Here is a 20,574-nt window from a genome sequence, read left to right as displayed (position 1 = left end):
CCTTCCTTCCTTCCTTCCTTCCTTCCTTCCTTCCTTCCTTCCTTCCTCCCTCCCTCCCTTCCTTCCTTCCTCCCTTCCTTCCTCTCTCTTTCTCTGTGTCACTCTGTCTCTCTCTCTCTCTCATCTCTAAAGGAAGCAGAACTCTGAGTAATTAAGAAACAAACGATGGTCCTTGGTAACAGATAATGAATCCTTCTCTCAGCCATCTATAAGGAGGCACCACAAGGGCAGAATGTCATGGACATTGTCAGATGTGGTCATTGTATTGATTATTTTCCTTAATTATTTTTCTTTGTCATAAATAGAATTAATAGGGGTAGGTTTTGTTGGGGAGGGAAGAGTATATCCTTGATACAAAAAAAGAAAGTCATCTAAAAATTATTTTTAAAAATGTTTTTCTTGAGGTGGCAGAAGGGCTTGTACCTGGCATAATCATTTGGGTTTTTTAATGTTCTACACCTTCCTCTTGATAGTGTAATTAAAGAGTTGTCTGAATGATGGATAGATCCCTTCCAGCTCTAACATCGTACGATTCTATCTGAGGGAATCTGACTGTAATCAAACTGTTATCATTTGGAGAGCTCACATGTACGAAGAGCAGTGGACTTGGAAGCAAGAAATCCGAGTTCTAATTCCTACTGCTGTTGATTAACTATGGGACCTAGAGTAATTCATATTACTCTTTAAGTCCTAAGGTTTGCTTCTGTCAGATGGGAACAATAACATTTCTGCCTCTGTTCTTGAGGAAACTGGTGGCACAGTGGTGAAAAGAACCCTGGGCTAGAGTCAGGAAGACCTGAATTCAAGTCTGGCCTCAGACTCTTATTGTATGACCCTGGCCAAGTCACTTAGCCTCAGTCTGTTCATCTGTAAAACAGGAATAATAATAGCACCTACACCCCAGGATTGTTGTGAGGATCAAATGAGATAATATTTATACAGCTCTTCTTAAACTTAATGCACTATATAAATACAAGCTATTATAATTAAATACCCCCCCCTTTTATAAATAAGGAAACTGAGCCTTAGAAAGAGTAAGTAGTTGGTCCAGGTCCACACAACTAATAAGTGTCAGCAGCGGGATTTAAGCCAAAGCTCTTGGACTCCACATCCAACCTTCTTTCTACTTTACCAAGCTTTAATATTTGGCTTGATCCTTATAGGTACCGGCTTCAGTTGGTCTTGCATCCATAGGGTGAGGTTTAATATCATCACAACATAAGAAGTTTCCATGGATTATTATCAACCACAGGTCTGTCTTATCTCAGAAATATATCTATTTCTTCCCCAACAGGGCAAAGGTAAAGAAAGGTGTTAATATCATTGGTGTACGAGCCAGTAACCCACACTTATGGGATGTCAAAGAGAGCGTGGATTATACAGGCAAATATGTGTGTCAGAGGAAATCTACTACTTCTGAGAACAGGTAAGCCCCAATTGGCATCATGCACCTTTAAACCCACTGATGTTTCCGTTGTCTCTTTTTCCCCCCCATTTCTTTGCTGGACCCTGTCCAAATGTGCATTTTTATCAAAGTATACTTTTCTCCTCTGGTGATAATGCAAAAGCATAGAGATAAAATGGATAATCTCCTTCATTTAGCAAGGGTGAGCTATTATTCATAATAGACTTTTTAAAGATGGAGGTTATCTCTTGGGCCAGAGCCCCATGCCATGTGTAATCCCAAAGACTCTTTCATGTTCAATGGGCTTTATATTGTCCCAGGGTTACCCTTTTATTATCAATCCATCTCACATATGGCAGATTAAAAGGTATCTGGGCATCTCTCCTAAATATGGTCATATAGACTAAAACAATATATGCCAAGCATAGCTACTTTTTTTTTTAATCAAACTTTCAATTTCATACATGTAGGGAACTCTAAGTAAGGGAAATTCCATTGATCAATGCAGATTTGCAATTATTTTGCAAATGATATTCATAGAGGATTTACCCAGAGGCACTGAGAAATTGAGTACCTAGTGTTCATGCATCAAAGATGTGATTTGAACTCAGAACTTCTTGACTCCTGGGTTAGGTCTCTATCTTTCATGGTACCCTGCCACACATTATTATGTAATATCTCTGTGTTTCTGGTATCACTCTGATAATACAGTGAATAAAGTTCTGGCCTTGCATTCAGGAAGACCTACCAGAATTCTAGTTCTGCCATTTACTACCGGTTTCATCAGGAACAATTCACTTAATCTCACTTTCCTCATTTTTAAAAGGATGGGTTTGGACTAGATGGTTTATAACATTCCTTCTAGCACTAACCCTCTGATTCCACGAGCCTATTTGTATGACCCTGGGTGATTAAATTAATCTCTAATGTACCTAGAGGAAACTCCTTAAGGTCATAGTTTCAATCAATAAACATTTATCAAATGCCTTCTATGAGCTCAGATGCTTACCAGCTATGTGACCCTAGATAAATTACTCAATCCTGATTGCCTCAGTTCCCTCATTTGTAAAATGAGCTGGAGCAGAAAATGGTTAACCACTCCTGCCTCTTTGCCAAGAAAACCCCAAATGGGTCACAAAGTGTCAGACACCTGAAAATGACTGAACAACATGCCAGACATGGTGCTAAAATGAATAGTGTCTCAGGTAGTCATTCATTCTAGCCCCCTCATTTTAGAGAGGAGGAAACTGAGGCCCAGAGAGGTTAAATGATTACCCAAGGGCACATAGGTAGTAAAAGGCAGAACTTGGCTTGAAATCAGGTCCTTAGAATCTAAATTCAATTCTTTTTACATTGATATTATTCTCCACCACCTAAGTCATGGATGGGTTGTAATGTACATAAGGAGATACAGTTCTCACACTGGGAATTCCCAGTGTGGTTGAAGTTGGTGTGTGAAATTTGTTTGTGTGCAAATATTTGTTGACAAGAACTGTACTTATCACCTACCATAGGGAATAGAGAGGGGATTTTGATTAACTCTCTATAGAAATAAAAACTCTACCATATCTCTATTACCTGTGAAGCAACTTGATAAATGATGTTGTCAGGGGGCCTAGTAGATATCTAGCCTGACCATGATTGAACCTATGAACCTCATTGCATCTCAGATGCCTAGTGAGGCTCCACAGGGAACAGATAGGCTCTGCCAGAGTCAAGGTCTCCAAGATGGAGTCAATGCAATGAGATTGTAGAAATAGCTTTTTGCATCTCCTAGGTCAGGGTAAGATTTCTCTAGACAACACAGACAATGTAATTCTCTTCCTGAATTCTAATAGACCTTGAGCCTGGAATGGTGCAGGTAGGAAAATATAATGTCACTCTAGCCTTGAGGAGGCCCTGAAGAACAAATAAGTGATAGAAAAGGGAGGAGTGATGGTGAGTGGGCCAGGGGCATTTTGTTTAACCCTGTCTTGTGATTACAACGTAGGCTGTCAATGATATGTTTGCTCCTAAGTAATGGGTTTAAGTAGGGAGTCTTCAATCAAAAATCAATCTATGAGCATTTATTAACAAAATTCTTTGTGAGACAAGGGAGACAGGGAAGGTTATTACAGACTGAGAGGATCAGAAAGACTTCATAGAGGAAATGGCCATCTCTCCATGTGTCATTTGGGATGATGGATCAAGTTTTTTGTTTGGCCAGATATTTTATTTCAGGGATTTCTTATTTTTGCTTTCTGTTTCCTTCTAAAATTACTTAAAAGTTGAGTAGAAAAGGATAATTCCTAAAGGGAAGCAATATAGTTTCATGAAAATAGCATTGAATTTGGAGTGTGAGATCCTATCTCAGTTTTGCTATTTCCTATCTGTATAAGATCTTGGGCAAGTTACATAACCACTCTGAGCCTCAGTTTCCACATTTGTAAAATGAATTGGTTGGACTACAGAACTTCTGAAGTCCCTTCTAACTGGTATGGAAACTCTTGGGTTGAAATCTTGCCTCTGATGCTTCCTAACTCTATGACCTAGGGTGAGCCATATAACCTCCTTGGGTCTCAGTTTTCTCCTTCTATAAAATAAAATGATTAAATCAGAAGGCTTCTAAGGTCCCTTCCAGTTCTAATGCAGTAATCCTCTGAGTATAATATGCTGTTGTTGCTAGGATCAAATTGTAGACACATCCCCCCCCCTTCATTCTTGTTTGCAGGATAGATTTAATTTCCTTATTACCTGAGTGTGATCACTTCTGTAAGTAATGGCTACAGCCTCTGGCTATTAAATTGTGTAGTTTATTGACCCAATTTAATTCAACATACATACATTAAGGGTCTTTCATATGTCAGGTCCTATACTAGCTGCTAGGGATACAAAGGCAGAAATAAAATAGTTCCTATCCTCAAGAGGCTTATATTCCACTGGGGAGAACATAACATGTATACAAATAAATCAGTACCAGGTAGTTTGAAGAGGGAGAAAACACTAACAGTTAGGGGGTGAAGAGAGGGGCCACTGAAATCTAGAAAGGCTTCCCTTGAAGTGTATCCTCTTTTCTGAATTAACTCTTTCAGATCTTAGGAGTATAGAGGAATAAAGAGTTGTTGAAGCATCAACCAGTGTTGTCTTCCTCTTGTTGAGGTTAAGGGGTGCTCAGAACCACAAAATAGTGACATGCCAGGTCCTGCCTGAATGAATTGGACCCAAGCCTTCTTTCAACCAAAGAAAAACAAAGTTTTTAAAAAATCCTCCCTATTGGCCAGACTCTTAAGAAATCTCACCATTGCCTAGACTCTTAAAGAATCTGAGCATTTGTGAGGCTCCAGGGTGGGAAGTAGATGAACAAAGGAGGGCTAGGCTAGTAACTAGGCTAGTAGTTAGCAGTTAGTAACTAGGCTAGAGGTCTGGGCCCAGCCACAGTGTAAGGCTTATTGCCTCATGCAAAGCCTCATCAAATGAGACAATTTAATCAAGAGTCCAAGGGAGGTTCCCAGAGCCTGTACGTCAAGGACTGAAGGAGATCTCTAGGGGGCTTCCAGAGCCCATACCTCGTCAATAATAGATAGTTTTCTCTAAAATTTAGCCACAAAAGGGGTGAGATATAGAATGATGGCTAGCAAAGAGGGTTGTCAAGGTTTTGTGTTTGTTTTTTTAATTTAAAAAAAAAATGGTGAAGACACGTGTGTCTATAGGCAGTAGGGAAACAAGCAGAAGACAGGAAGAGATTGTGGTGAATGGGATAGTCAGTCAGTTGGGGAGTCATTAAAGGGTTGCCTTGCTGCAGTGTGGACCCAATTGAGATCGTACAACATAAATTTGTAGTTGATCCGTCCAGAGTGGTTTCACAATTTTCTCCAGTTCTGTTTAATAGTATGAGAAGAGGCAGCAAAGTAGCAGATGGTGAGAATAATCAAAGGTCGAGGCTTGGCAAGACATGATTAGCAATAGAATAAGGAAGCAAGGAGCTGGAATTTAGGAGAGAGCTTCTGTATAGAGCTGAACTGGTATACCGAATAGTTGAGTTACGATCGATCGATAAGTATTTAAGGGCTTACTATGTGCTAAATTCTAAAAGAAAGGGAGGGTACTTGTGCAGGGGAGCTGGTCTGAGGGAGAACTGATGAGGGGTGGAAAGAATGGAAGGTCAGGGTGGGAATGGAAAACAGGATTAGAGATGGTAGGCAGAGGGAAAAGTAAAATGATCAAAAGCTCAATCAGATCAGGTAACGTCATAGCTCATGATCATTGGGCTTGGAAGGACCCATCTCCCTGATTTCAAATCCAGCCTCAGACACTTCCTAGCTTTGTGACCCTGGGTAAGTCCCTGTAGCGGCAAGCACCCCAAGCGCGGCCTCAGGGTTTGCAGCTACCACCCAGGTTCTTGGATCTGCATTGTTAAAGGAAAGCAACTCAAAATGGGTTAACAAGCTTACTTTAATCAGTCAGACATATATCATTTACCTTGTTCAGGGGAAAATGGTCAGCACCCCGAACTTCAAAGTATACAGGCAGAATTATCAAGACAGAAACAGATCAAGTAGACAGCTTTCCAAACTGTCCAACCATTACATCCATACCAAATCAGCATCTGGGTTTTTTAAAGCCGGGGGACTCTCAACAATGGCTTCCCAGAATTCAGATCAAATCACAGAACACTTCTCAAAGTGAGTCCCAAAACAAAGCTACACATCAGGGCTTATATAGCCTTCTCCTGGCTCAGAGAATGTAACAACCTTATTGACCCACTGGCCAATCAAAAAGTATCTACTGAAAAACAAGCCTCCCACCCCAGACTCCAGGTGCACTTTAGCCTAGGGGCAGGGAAGATCTTTAATTCTGCATTTCCATTACAGTCCCTTAACCCTGTTTTCCTTAGTTTCATCATCTATAAAATGAGCTGGAGAAGAAAATGGCGAAGCACTTTAGTATCTTTGCTAAGAAATGGGGTCAGGAAGAGTTGGAAATGACTGAAACAACTCAGCAACACCAACACCAAGATGATCATGGAAGTGGGCAACCTCTTTGAGTCTCTGTTTTCTCATCTGTAAAATGAAAGGATTAGATGAGATGATCTTAGAGATCCCTTTTAGCTCCATATCTGAGTCTGTATTATGGACAAAAGGATTGTGAGAGATAGCAAAGGGTTAAATTTCCACAGATTCCAGGAGGAGGTAATGAAACTTAAAGGAAACAACACTAGCCTTCTTCCCATTGGTTCCTCCCCCCCTTCCCCCCACAAAATTGGTGTGTAGATATGCACAAGTAAGGGATTGAAGGATGTTTCCTTCTGATTGGGTAGAAGGGTTAAATGAATAATTATGATAATAAAGGATTGTCAACTATAACTCTCATTGGCTGTCTCCAGATTTGGTGCATATTGAGGGAATGGAAAACACCATCCCCTGATAGGATGCTAATTCACGAATAATTATGGTAAAGAAGGATTGAGATTGCTTTCGCCAGATTAGTTTGAGATTGTGAGCCCACTTCACCAACCAATGGTGAGACTGGACAGGGGAGTGGGCTGGGTTAGGATTAGGAATTCAGAAACCAGCAAACTTCCACAATTTGCACTCCCTGGCTGACACCCCATGAGCTACCAGTCCTGTGTCCTTTCTCATGAGAAAGAATAAAGACCTTTTTCTGATCTCCAACTCAGATTCTGATTTTGAAGATCTGGCAGTGGTTTCTATCCCACACAGGACCAAAAACTGAAGAATTCCCTGCTCCCAAGCACTTTATGTTCCCCTGGAAGTGGGAGGGGGCAGAATAGGTAAATCAAATAATATAGCAAAAACAAAATTTGGGAGGAGAGTGAAAGAAACTACTCTCACAGTACCTGCCTCTATGCCTTCCACTACCAACAATGACCTTGAACCCATAGATGTGAAATACTTAGTCTGATAGGGGATATGATTAAGTGTAATAGATGTTAATTAAATGCCTACAACATTCAAGATAGCATGTTAGGCACCAAGGATACAAGGATAAAAATTAAGTGCTCCTTACCCATAGGGAGAATGCATTCTACTCAGGGTGGGAGGTCAGTTTTATCACACACCAAAGACTTACATATAAGACTAAATATCTGAAAAAATATGAGAACATTTTGATTACTATTTTATTCTTCCTCATAGGAATTTTGAGAAAGACTCATTCTTCAAAACCTTCTAGACATCCTTAAATCAACAATTCCTAAAGTTGTATCAAAAATGCCCTTGTTCCCAACCACTGCAAAGGTAGAAAAATAGAGAGGAACAGAATTTCCTATTATTTCTTCTGCTTAGGGAATTCGAGGCAGTGTTTCTGTCCTCAGTGTTTGGGACCCATTACTATATATTTGAAATAAAATTTCTCCCTTCAGTAGCACCCCATTGCCCATGGGATAAAATCTAAACTCCTTAATTTGGCATTCCAGATTAAGAATGTCTGCCTTTTCAACCTGATCTCACCTCTTCCAACAGGGACTCTATGCCTCAATTAAATTGTACTATTCATCCTTTCTATAGCTTGACCTACCCTCTCCAGTTACCATGCATTGGCTGAAATCATTTCTTGTGCTTAGAGCACCATCCCTCAATATTTCTGCCAGTTCACATCTTTTTTTCTTGGTGTCTTTTCCTCAGATGTCTTCCATGGAACCTTCTCTTATCTCCCCTCCTGAATATGGTATCTCTCCTCTTTAAATTATTATCATCTCTTAGGAGCAGTGAATAGAGCACTGCCTGTGGAGTCAGGAGGTCTTGAGTTCAAGTCTGGCCTCAGACACTTGAAAATTACTAGCCATGAGACCTCGGACAAGTCACTTAACCCCAATTGCCCTGCCCTCCCCCTCCAAAAAACAAAACAATAAAAGTAAATTATCATCTCTCTTTGAAGTTCTCACCTCTTCCAACATCATTCTGCTTTTCAGTAATTTTTCAGTCACATCCCACTCTCTATGACTCCATTTGGGTCTTGGAAAAGAAACTAAAGTGGTTTGCTATTTCCTTCTCCAGCTCATTTTATAGATGAGGAAGCTGAGGCAAAAAGTGTTAAATGACTTGCTTAGGGTCACACAACTAGGAAGTATCTGAGGTCACATTTGAATTCAGATCTTCCTGACTCCAGGCCTGGCACTCTGTGCCTCCTAGCTTCCCAACATCATTCTACTTTGTATCATAATTATTTATGTATTTGTCTTGTTTCTTGCAAATTCTTGGAGTGGAGACTGTTGTTTTGTTTTGTATTCCACTTTTTGGTTTTGTATCTTTATGGCCCTGGTGCCTAGAATAATGCCTGATGCCCAATAAATGTTGGATGAATTTACCTGATAAATAACTCCATGCCCTTTTAAGTACTCACAGGGAGAGAAGTAACATCAGGAATATATTTGGGATATATGGTTTAGTGGAAGGATTTGGGATTTAGACTCAGAAGATCTGAGTTCAATTCATGTATTTTCCATATGCTAATTTTAGGTCTCAGCAAGGCATTTCCTCTCTCTGGACCTCAATTGCCTCATTTGTAAAATGAAAATAATATATCTTGAAGTGCTCACTGTTCTGAGCTGGGGTGAGAAAAGAAATTTAAAACATTTTTTTTCCTTTTAGGAGGGGGGAAGCAGGGCAATTGGGGTTAAATGACTTGCCCAAGGTCACAAGGCTATATTTGTGTTAAGTGTCTGAGGCCACATTTGAACTCAGGTTCTCCTGACTACAGGGCCAGTTATCTATTCACTGTGCCACCTACCCACCCCAAGAAATTTAAAACTCTTAAAGCATTATGTAGACTGGTGTTATTTGTCACTTCCAATATTTTTACTGAGGAAGACATGTTTCTTTTGAGAAGAAGGGTAATTTGGGGGTAAGGGAGGAGGAATCCACCTGATATATTCACCTGTCTTCTTAGAGGCACTGTGGAATAGTGTATAGACTGTAAAATGTTAGCGTAGTAGTCGGGCAGACTTGTCTTCAAATTCTGTCTCAGACAACTTATTAGCTATGTGGTCCTGGCAAAATTACTTACCCTTTTTGGGACTCATTTTCCTCATGTATAAAATGAAGGGGTTGAACTTCATGACCTCTGAGATCCCTTTCACTGTGAAGTCTATTATTCCCTGACCTTTGCTCCTTCTCTATTTCTGATATGAGGTATCTTATCATTTACATTAAAGTCTTGAGGAGAGGGCTTAGGACATTTATAAGCATCATTGTTTCTTTTTCTTGTCAAATTTCAGACCATGCATGATGTCCCTTCCTTCCTAGTCAGGTCTGAAGAAAAGGAAGGAGAGTCACCAGTGGTAGGTTATACATACTTAAGAAATGAGTGTTTCTGTTGAGAGCTCTGACACTTATTTGAATTCATTGTAACTGTCTTCAAACTCCCCAGACAAATGTCCTTTGTTGCTAGGATGTTCTTGTCTTTTTAATTTGGTTCCCTCTAGGCTTAACAAGACTTTATTTTAATGGCATTGTCCCTGAATAGACAATAATATTATTGCTTCTAACCACCTGGATATCCTCAGATTATACTCTTATTTATTTTTTTATTTAGTATTTTATTTTCCCCTCCCACTCCCCCACCCCCGTTACATGTAAAAACAATTTTTAGCATTCATTTCTAAAACTTTGAGTTCCAAATTCTCACCTTGCCTCCCTCCCTACTCCCCATTGAAAAGGAAAAGAATTTGATTTAGGTTATACATGTGTAGTCATGCAAAACATTGCCTTATTAGTCATGTTGTGAAAGAAAACAGACCAACAAAAAAGACATCAAGAAAAATAAAGTAAAAAAGTATGCTTCAATCTGTATTCAGACACCATCAGTTCTTTCTCTGGAGATGGATAGCATTTTTCTTCATAAGTCTTTCTGAGTTGTCTTGGATTATTATTTTTCTGAGAATAGCTAAGTGATTCACAGATCTTACAATATTGCTATTATTTTGTACATTGTACATTTCACTTTGCATCAGCTCATATAAATCTTTCCAGGTTTTTCTGAGAGCTTCCTGTGCATCATTTCTTATAGCACAATAGTATTCCATGACAACCACATAGCACAATTTGCATAGCCATTCCCCAATTAATGGGCATCTCCTCAATTTCCAATTATTTACTCCCAGAAAAGAACTGCTATATATAATATAAGGTCCTTTTTTGTTTTGTTTTGTTTTTTTTTTATCTCTTTGGGGATACAGAGCTAGTAGTACTATTGCTAGGTCAAAGGGGATGCATGGTTTTATGGCCCTTTGGGCATGGTTCCAAATTGCTCTACAGAATGATTGAATTAGCCCACAACTCTACCAACAATGCATACTAGTGTCTCCTTTTCCCCATATCCCCTTCAATAGTTATCATTTTCCTTTCCAGTCCTATTGCTCAATCTAATAGGTATGTGGTAGTACCTCAAAATTGTTTTCATTTGGATTTCTAGATTATATTCTCTTTTTAAAATTAAAAGAGGGAGTCTTTGACTTCCTTATTCACTGCAGAGTATGATGTCAGTTATTTTCATCTCTTGGCATTGTTTGAGAAAATGCATTTTTCTTTTTTCCTTTTAAAATAGATTTCATGGAGGGGCGGCTAGGTGGCACAGTGAGTAAACCGCTGGCCCCGGAGTCAGGAGGACCCGAGTTCAGTTCTGGCCTCAGACACTTAACACACACACACACACACACACACACACACACACACACACACACATACACAAAACTAGCCGTGTAACCTTGGGCAAGTTACTTAACCCCAATTGCCCTCCAAAAGGCAAAAAAAAAAAATATTTCATGGGAAAAGAGAAAGATCAACACACATTATACGTCCTTTGATTGGGTAATGCCTGAACAAATTGTGTTTTATGAATGTAATTGGATATTATTGTTCAGGAAGGAAGAACATATATGGAAAATTCAATGAAGCTTGAGAAAACTTTTATGAACTGACCCAGAGATAAGAAAGCTAAGCCAAAAGAACACTAAACACAAGTGTAAAAATGTAAATTAATATAAGACTAAGATGCAATAAAACTCAGGTCAAATGCAATTGGATGATGTTGGCTCCAAATTATTAAAGTTAAAGAAAACTTCCTTCCAGTTAATTAATGATATTAATGAGTTAAATGATATTGCCAAAATAGAAACTGACACATTCTATTAGCAATTTTGCTTAATTATATTTTAAAGGGAAAATACCAGAGTGGGATTATTGGTGAGATGTGACTAATGTGTATAATTAATACACACATACATACATATATATACCTACATATATATTTGAAGAAAAATTCGATTTAACTCCAATTTTTGCATTATTATAAAAGATATGATGTATTGATTACTTTTGCTGAATTATTCTCTTTTCTCTCTGCCAGTTATTTCTTATAAGACATAGCTTGCTGAGGGTAGGTGGGGAGGGATATATTCAGAAGTGAAGGTTATATTTTTTAAAAATTGATAAAATATATAACAACCATCTATCAAAGCTTGGGCTAGCTGCAAAGAGCCAAGCTTGGCAAGAGAATAATCTAACATAAGAAAAGAATTGGAGAGCAGTTCCCTCCCCCATAGAGTAGGAGGTTTTAAGTATCTTAAGAGAGAAGTTGAAGAGGGAGGTGGTAGAGAGTCCTCTTTGTAACAGATGGAACAGTAACATGACCATGGTGGTCAGTGGTAACAATATCTGCGGTTCCCTTCTTCAAATCTAAGCCTCCAGCAAAGACCACGAGAGGTGAAATCTAAACAGACAAGGAGCGACATACACGACTGGTGGGCTTTTTGTTTGGTTGAATTTGGTTTGGTTTTTAATGATCATTCACATCTATAGTGGTGAGAGAAAAAGTGATCTGAAGAATTACTGGTCTTTCTCCAGTCCTTGACTTACTTTGGTCAGTTAATTAATTGATCATTAAACTTTTATTAATTGTCTGTCATGTACCAGGCAGTGGGTCAAGTGCTGGGGATAAAAACAAACTGACAAAAAATAATCCCTGCTCTCAAGACAGTCCTAATCCAGTGGGGAAAGGCAACATGCCAACAGCTGTATACAAACAAAATGTGTACAGGTAGATGGCTGTGACAGGAACCTGCTTCTAAATGTCCTTTTATTTTTATTCTATTAAAGATTACATTTGATAGATCTAATCTTATCTCTCATGAACACTTGTGGTTGAATTCTATCCATGTGTGTCTTGGTGTTTCTTTGCTTGTGACATGAAGATACAGGACAGCTCTGTGAGACACCTTTCCTAATTCAGGACTGAGATCTCAACCCAACCCCTTCTCCAACCAAGGTTGTTGTTAGAGACGTTTGTTTGTTTTCTAACTATGAGCTTAATCACAAACCACAGCATAACTACAAACAAGGACAAAATTACTAGGAACTTAGAGCATTTTGAGGGAAAAAAATCCTGTCTCCTCATATATAGATCTAACATGGTGACTGAAGGTTGCAGTTAGATGAGGCACAACATCCTCTCCTGGCTGAAAAAAAGGTACTTTAGAGTTGGAAGCTATCTTTTGAAAAAAAAAGTTTTATTGATGAATTTTTGAACATCAATGAGTGTCTTCCAAGGAAGCTCTCTGTCTTACACCACATATCTCTCTCTTCTGTAACACAAAGAACATCAAAACCAAGCAAGAAAAAGGACTAAATCTAGCAATTCAGAAAACACTCAACAGAAGGGACAAAATTCGTTCACCTCTTCTCTGCAACCCCAATTGGCCACCAATTAATGTTACCTTTTGGTGAATCAAAACCTGTTTAACAATTTTGAAAACTAAGATCCTTTTCCCTTCAGCATGCAGTTATCATTCTCTTCTCCTCCTGTTTGCCCCCTAACGTTTATTCTTTTCTTTGGAAGAAGTGAAATGAAAAAATGTAGCTCTGGATTCTTTGGGTGAAATGGTAGTTTGGGTTTCACTTTGATTGGTGCTTTCAGAAAATTAGGATTGAGGGGTGGCCAGGTGGTGCAGTGAGTAAGAGCACCGACCCTGGAGTTGGGAGACCCAGGATCAGTTCTGGACTCAGATACTTAGAACTCACACAAAATAACTGGCCGTGTAACCTTGAGCAAGTTACTTAACCCCAATTGCTTAAAAAAAAAAAAGAAAATTAGTATTGAATACAGAATGGGGCATGTTCAAATATTACCACCAGGAGTCTTGCCTCTGGAACTGCTTGAATGTATGAATATTCTATCTCATTTGCATATTGTTTAATTACTCTTAAAAATCAGTCACCGATCTCACAAATGTAAAGGTGGCCCTGTTAATTAGCTTGAGAGACATGGCTTTTGTATTTTGGATATTTTAACATGGTTCACAAAGTTGTGGTGATAAAGTTAAATTACTGTGACAGGTGTAATTTCACGGATTAAGAAGACCTTTTTTTTTTTTTTTTGGAGCCGGTGACAAACTTCACTGGAATTGAAAGATTTCTTTATCTAAGTGAAAATATATCACTCATTTTGTTTGGAGAGGTTGGGGGCTGCTAAAGCTTAATCATAATAGAATTAACATACCAATATTATCACAGTCAGCAGGGTGTTGTTGAATGAATATTACTGGCAAATATTATAGAACAAAAACAGAATGGCTAATTAAGCCTGCCTGTCAATTACCATTCTGAGTTCCTGAAGCCTGCCTCATGTAGTAACCAAGAGTCTTAGATGATTAGATAAGTGACAGAGAGGTGCAGTGTTAATTTTCTCCACTTTTTTCTCATATAGACAAATACCTTTCTAACCACCTGTCCCCAAACCCTTGTGATGGCATAGTGGACCTACTAACATTAACTCCTTGGTAACTTGTAAAGTCAATCACAAGCAGCTCTCCTGAGGACCACTGCTGTGAATAACTTTAAAGAATCTGATCCCATAGTATAGTGAACTCTCTCTTCAGCAATAAACTAAAGCAAAACATTAAAGAAACATTCACAACAATATAACATAACAACTTATTACTAAGGTGGCCACATAGTCTTAAACAAAAGGTATCATTCAGTAAATCACAATCTCCTCAATCAATACACAGTATTCAAGTAAAGTCCTCTTTCATCTTGACTCCAGGCTTGCTTCCAATCATCCTTAAGGGGTAGCAGAAAGCACAAACACTATTCACCCCTAGGTCACACTAAATCACAATCTCATCAGGCAATGCAGAGTACCCCAATAAAGTCTTCTTTCATCTTGACTCAAGGCTGGCTTCCAAACCCCTCCTCTCTTCCAGGGGTCTCCCACTCCCAACTCTTGTGTGAATTCACATGTAGGCAGCTCTTGGCTCCTGTTTTATATCTTAATTCATAGGGACTGCTCCACTCCAAGCCTTTCACAATTTCTGTTTCTAGAAGACAAAGCTTAACAAAGCTACAACAATATTTACACATATTAAGCTTGACAGAGCTACAATAATATTTATACACATTACCAGCACTATCATCTCAATTAACTTTCTGTCTGACAAAGTAACACAAATTAACAGACAAGGCTTCTGTCTGGGAAATCAAATACAAATCAACAGTAAAGTCCTCTTTCAGGACTTCTGTAACAACAGTAAAGTCCTCTTACGAGAGACAGAATGGGGCGGCTGGGTGGCGCAGTGAGTAAAGTGTCAGCCCCAGAGTCAGGAGGACCCAAGTTCAGTTCCGGCCTCAGACACTTAACACCCACACAAAAACCTAGCCGTGTAACCTTGGGCAAGTTACTTAACCCCAATTGCCCTCCAAACACACACACACACATACAAAATTGGGGGGGGGGCAGGTAGCACAGTGAGTAAGAGCACCAGCCCCAGTGTCGGGATGACCTGGGGGATCGAATCTGGGTTCAGATGCTTAGCATCCACCCAGAAACACCTGGCCACGTAACCTTGAGCAAGTTACTTAACCCCAATTGCTTAAAAAAAAGAGAGACAGAATTCTTTTATCTGACAAAGTAACATCAACTCAGACAGAACAACAGAGTGCCAACATCACACACATACTCTCTTAGCTCTACTTGCTTCCAGCTCTGTTCCTTTCTGTTCCACCCTTTCTATTTTGCTCTTTCAGCAAGCTCCTCCCACCATGGGTTCCATGTGATTTCAGTTAGGCCTCTTTTTTTCTAATTTTTTGTTTTGTTTTATTTTGTTTTCAAGGGGGGAAGGCAGGGCAATTGGGATTAAATGACTCTCCCAAGGTCACATGGCCAGTCAGTGTTAAATTTCTGAGTGTGGATTTGAACTCAGGTCCTCCTGACTCCAGGACCAGTGGTCTATTCACTGTGCCCCCTAGCCATCCCCACGGTTAGGAGGCAGAAAAAGTCTTCAGACTCCCTTAGGCCTATTAAGGGGGAAACAATGTATACTGTTTCCAACAGAGCTTCTTGATACAACCAAAGGTAAGGCTCAAAGGCCCTTGAATAGCTAAAAAAAGGCAGCCAAGTACAACTTTGTTTGCCATTACATCACTTTGTAATCTCCCAAAGTTCTTCTGAGTAGATTTACGGCTGCTTTGCTGACTGGCTATGGTATGCATCCATCATCTTGTCTTTTTTGCCCTCACTCAGTGCAGACATCCAGGGAGAGCACCTGAGGGATCTATAACTTTGCCTCCTTGCCTTTGGAGTGATCCTGGGTCCCAATCCCATAGGAGAATTCTTTTGATGGAAAATTCTACTGTCCAATGTTAGCTCTTCATACCATGGGAAGGCAACTGCGAACTGAATGAAAAATAAATTGTTTCAGCCTCTGTTAGCCTAAGTATTATCTTTTGACCATGCAATATATAATAAGCTAGAATTAGACAATTTAAAAAATTATTGGTTTACTTTTTTATATATTTAAAGTTATTAACTTTTAAAATACAAATACCCTGCTCCCCCCTCGCCAAATTGTCTAAACATAATTTTAGGGTTGGAAGAGATTGGAAGCATGGTATGAGGTAGAATTGAATTCAGGTTCAAAAACCTATATCTGCCATTTGCAACCTGAGTGACTTCAGGCAAATTATTTAATTTTTATGGTCTTTAGTTTTCTCAACTGTACATCCCAAAGACTATGAGACTATGATGTTTCATGAGCGCAGAGTTAATTTTTGGTTTTAAGTGGGTGAATATTAATAAGCAATTTCTAAGATCCTTAGAAATCTATTATCCTCTGATGTTAGTTTAAGGATGGGGGTCCAGTCCCACACCAGTTAAACACAGAAGGCCCAGATATATGGAATCAGTAGATTAATCAATCAAACTAAGTTGGAATGATTGACTTACAAGAATTATAGGGTTTTATGTGGGCAAATTGGAACACTAATGCATTGCTGGTGGAGTTGTGAACTGATCCAGCCTTTCTGGAGAGCAATCTGGAATTATGCCCAAAGGGCTATAAATACTTTCATACCCTTTGATCCAGCAACACCACTCCTAGGGTTATATCCCAAAGAGATCATAGAAATGGGAGAAAGACCCATATGTACAAAAATGTTTATAGCAGCTCTTTTTGTGGTAGCAAAGAATTGGAAATTAAGGGGGTGCCCATCAATTGGGGAATGGCTGAACAAGTTATGGTATATGCATGTTATGGAATACTATTGTGCTATAAGAAACGAGGAGCAGATGGTCTTCATATTTACCTGGAGAAGCTTAAAAGAACTGATGCTGAGTGAGAAGAGTAGAACCAGGATAAATTTGTACACAATTACAGACACAAAAGATTACAATGTGTGATGACATACTTTGATAGACTGGACTCTTTTCAGCAATACAGTGATATAAGTCAATCCCAAAAGACTCATGATGGAGAGAAATATGTGCATCCAGAAAAAAGAACTAGAAAGAACTAATATTATATCCAGGTGGAAGCAAAATACCTGATCTTTTTCCTTCTCTTATTTGGTTTTATGTCCTCTTTACCATTTTTCATTCCAGCTGGTACAATCCGTCCTTATAACCTGACTAATGTATAATGTGAAAGTATTTACAGATCCTATACTTGACTATAAGCCACCATGGTGGGGAGGGGAGGGAGGGGGATAAAATGTGAAACTTAAGGAATTGTGGAATTGAATCCTGTAAACTAAAAGGAAATAAACAAATTAATAAAAAAAGAATTATAGGGTTTTGGTATGGAAGAAGATGATGTGATGCATGAAAAATCTTTTTATTGGCTGAAAGAATCTGACACAACTTTTACACTCTCATGCCTATGTATGGTATAGTCAGGTAGTTTTTGAACTTTGAATTCCAGCAATAAGCCAGTTGAGTGCCAGTCAAATCTAGCAGAGTACTAATATGGAGGTGACTTTGGGGACAGAAAAACTGTTTTGTTCTTGTTTTTAATCTTCCTCCTCACCCTTTTCCCTCTACCCACCCTTAACTAGGTGATGGCCTTGTTTACTTTTAAATGTCAGAATATCTGTAATTTTCATTGTTTTTGGTCAAAGAATCCATCAGAGGTTGTATCAGTGTTCCTGGAGCAGTGATCCATGCCAGCCTCAGCCTTGAGAATTAAGAGATAAGCTGAGGACAGATTAGACACCAAAAAAGCATAAAGGACTCAGGGCAAGAAGAGGTTAAATCTAGGGACTCTACAAATGAGCCAGTACCCAGAAAAGCTCTGTTTAAAAGAAAATTCATGAGGATTCTATAAAGGACAAAAGGGATTACTAGTGTCCCAGAACTGAATTACCCTTTTGCTTTGTCTGTTTTCTATATATGTACTCATTACTTTTTAAATTTGAGCTCCTGTCCACCTGGATCATTGTGGGAGTAAGGGAAGAGTGTGCCCCCTCATTTGGGGGAGAGGGATTGGGTTTTTTTTTATTTTTAACAATCATATTTGCTCTATAACCAGAGTTAATAGCCTTTCTTTTGTTTAGTTTTGCTTTTTTTTTTTCGGGGGGGAGGGCCGAGGCAGGGCAGTTGGGGTTAAGTGACTTGCCCAAGGTCACATGGCTAGTAAGGGTTAAATGTCTGAGGCCGGATTTGAATGCAAGTCCTCCTGACTCCAGGGCGAGTGCTCTATTCACTGTGCCACCTAGCCGCCCCATTAATAACCTTTCTAGCAAATAACTAAGTCTGACTGATAGTCAATAGACAGCATACTGATGGGGACTTATGAACCACAATATTAGAAATCCAAACTCTCAGGCGTTACCTCTAGAACTCTGAGGGAAAAGTAGTCAGCCTCCATTTGGGAATCCAGTTCCCTAATTTGAGGGAGGCAAGTCCAGCCCAGACCTGTAAAACTGTAAGTTTAATTGCTTACCATGTGCTAAGTGCTAGTGATACAAATACAAACCAAAAGACAGTTTCTCTCCTCATGATGTTTACATTCCATTTGAGGAAGACAACACATAAAAAATACCTACTTGGGGGCATAGTGGTGAAGTCAGGAGAATCAGCAGCACAGTTGGGAAGGAAATAAAGGATGACTAGCCTGTGCCCCTCCTCCCAAAAGAGGGCCCAGGAAGAACTCACCAATGAGAGAAGTAACTCTTCTGGGATACTTTCCCAATTTTCCCTCTAATTTATGGTGCAGTTCTCTAGGGACGATAACTATTCTTGGAGCTTTAGGGGTAACCTTTGCAGTCACCCTTTTAACAGTGTATCTCATGAGACCCTACAGGTGTGCTTTCATTAGCATATTAGATCATATCTAATTGTAGTCAGCTCTTGGAAAAGATATTTACTAAGACAGCAATGTACAAATGGTAGTTACAAAACATTTTCCTCCATAAATCTGAGATACACTGATAAATACACACATATCTTATGAACAGAGTGAGTTCAGACTTAGAATAATATGGTAGCGAGACACACATGAAGGATACACATGAGCAAAGCCAATTCATATCTACTGATAGTATAGACTGGGGTGGGGAATCTGAAGCCTTAAGGCCACGTGTGGCCCTCTAGGTCTTCAAGTGTGGCTCTTTGACTGAATCCAAACTTCACAGAATCAATTTCCTTAATAAAAGGATTTGTCCTATAAAATTTGTCTCAGTCAAAAGGCTGCACCCAAGGGCCTAGAGGGCCACGTGTGACCTTGAGGCCACAGGTTTTCCACCCCTCTTAGGGTTTGCAAATCTTTGGTATCTTCCTAGAGTGTTTCTGGAGCTCCCCTTGGATGTAGTGTTTGTACTGAGCAGGCTGTTCAGCTGACTTTCAAGATCTGCTTTTTTCATGGACAACTCTCATCTCTACTTCGAGAACTGTGCTCCTTGAAGTTTCTTCCTTTCTTGTATGGATCTATTCTCATGTGTATCTATCTTTACATCTACATCTTTCTTATGCGTCTGCCTTAAAATTAGAAATTAAGACCAATTCATTATTTTACTGGTATAGGGAACTCCCATGTGGAGAAACTCCCTCTATTAATGCAGGGCGGCACTTTCTCTGTACCTTATTATTTTAGAGTTCTCTAGGTTGTGGAAAAAGTTAAGTGGCTTGACTAGGGTCATAGAGCTGCTATGTGTCAGAGGCAGGACTTAAGCCAAGATTTTTCTACCCTTGGCTAGATCTTTATCCGCTATGTCACACTGATTCCCAGTTGAATCTTAGGAAAAGATGCTCCCTGAAGGTTGAGTTTTGTCCAACTATGAAATGATGTAACATAACATTCTTTTTTTTGCTTTAATTGCCACAAAACTGAGAGTTAAATTAATTTCCTACTTGGTATAATGAACTGCTCTTAGGTGCCTGAGAATATTTACTTTCTCTGCTTCTTCTGAATACTTCTGTTGTTTCCTCTCTCCTTAAATGACATGTTAATTACATGAATACAAGTACAACAGCTAAAGAGTAAAGGAGGGACATGATGAAGATCATTAAAAAAAACTAGAGGAAGAAAGGATTATTATTAAAGAATTATTAAGAGCATGGGTGGTCAGAAAAGGAGGTGGTCCTTTGTATCAAGAGGGAGGGATAACACACACAATTTTGCATGTATATAATACTTCGATGAAACTGTGATCTCATTATTGCAGATTCTCCTGTCATCAATTTCAGTAGAGTAACTCATAAGAGCCCTTTAATTTCCAGTACTGCTTATCCTTTTCACCCAGAAATCTCAACTCAACCTAGGGGAAGTCTTACTCTATGTCTCTTTACATTGGGTAGTGGGGGTGGTGGTTCCAGTATTGTCACTCAGGTATCATTAAATTTCACTATACAACAGACCCATCTCTCTTTCTCATCATACACTTTATGCATCTTGTATGATTTTT

The 20,574-nt window shown here is 39.2% G+C and overlaps 1 protein-coding gene across 1 annotated transcript in view; it reads left to right on the top strand.

The window, feature by feature from the left end:
- The window catches only part of LOC138156644 (transmembrane protein 132D-like), a 447,677-nt gene that overhangs the window by 224,142 nt on the left and 202,961 nt on the right, over positions 1–20,574 (top strand). Inside the window, exon 3 of the mRNA XM_069082119.1 lies at positions 1,295–1,426. Coding sequence (XP_068938220.1) covers positions 1,295–1,426 — 132 coding nt within the window. The remainder of the gene's footprint in view (positions 1–1,294; positions 1,427–20,574) is intronic.

The sequence above is a fragment of the Petaurus breviceps genome, unplaced genomic scaffold, assembly GCF_028583685.1.
Source record: "Petaurus breviceps papuanus isolate PSGF00001 unplaced genomic scaffold, PetGlider_PUasm1.0 100, whole genome shotgun sequence".
NCBI classification, from domain to species: domain Eukaryota; kingdom Metazoa; phylum Chordata; class Mammalia; order Diprotodontia; family Petauridae; genus Petaurus; species Petaurus breviceps.
The sequence above is the reverse complement of the archived record's forward strand: the minus strand, read 5'-3'. Positions and strand labels throughout refer to the sequence as shown.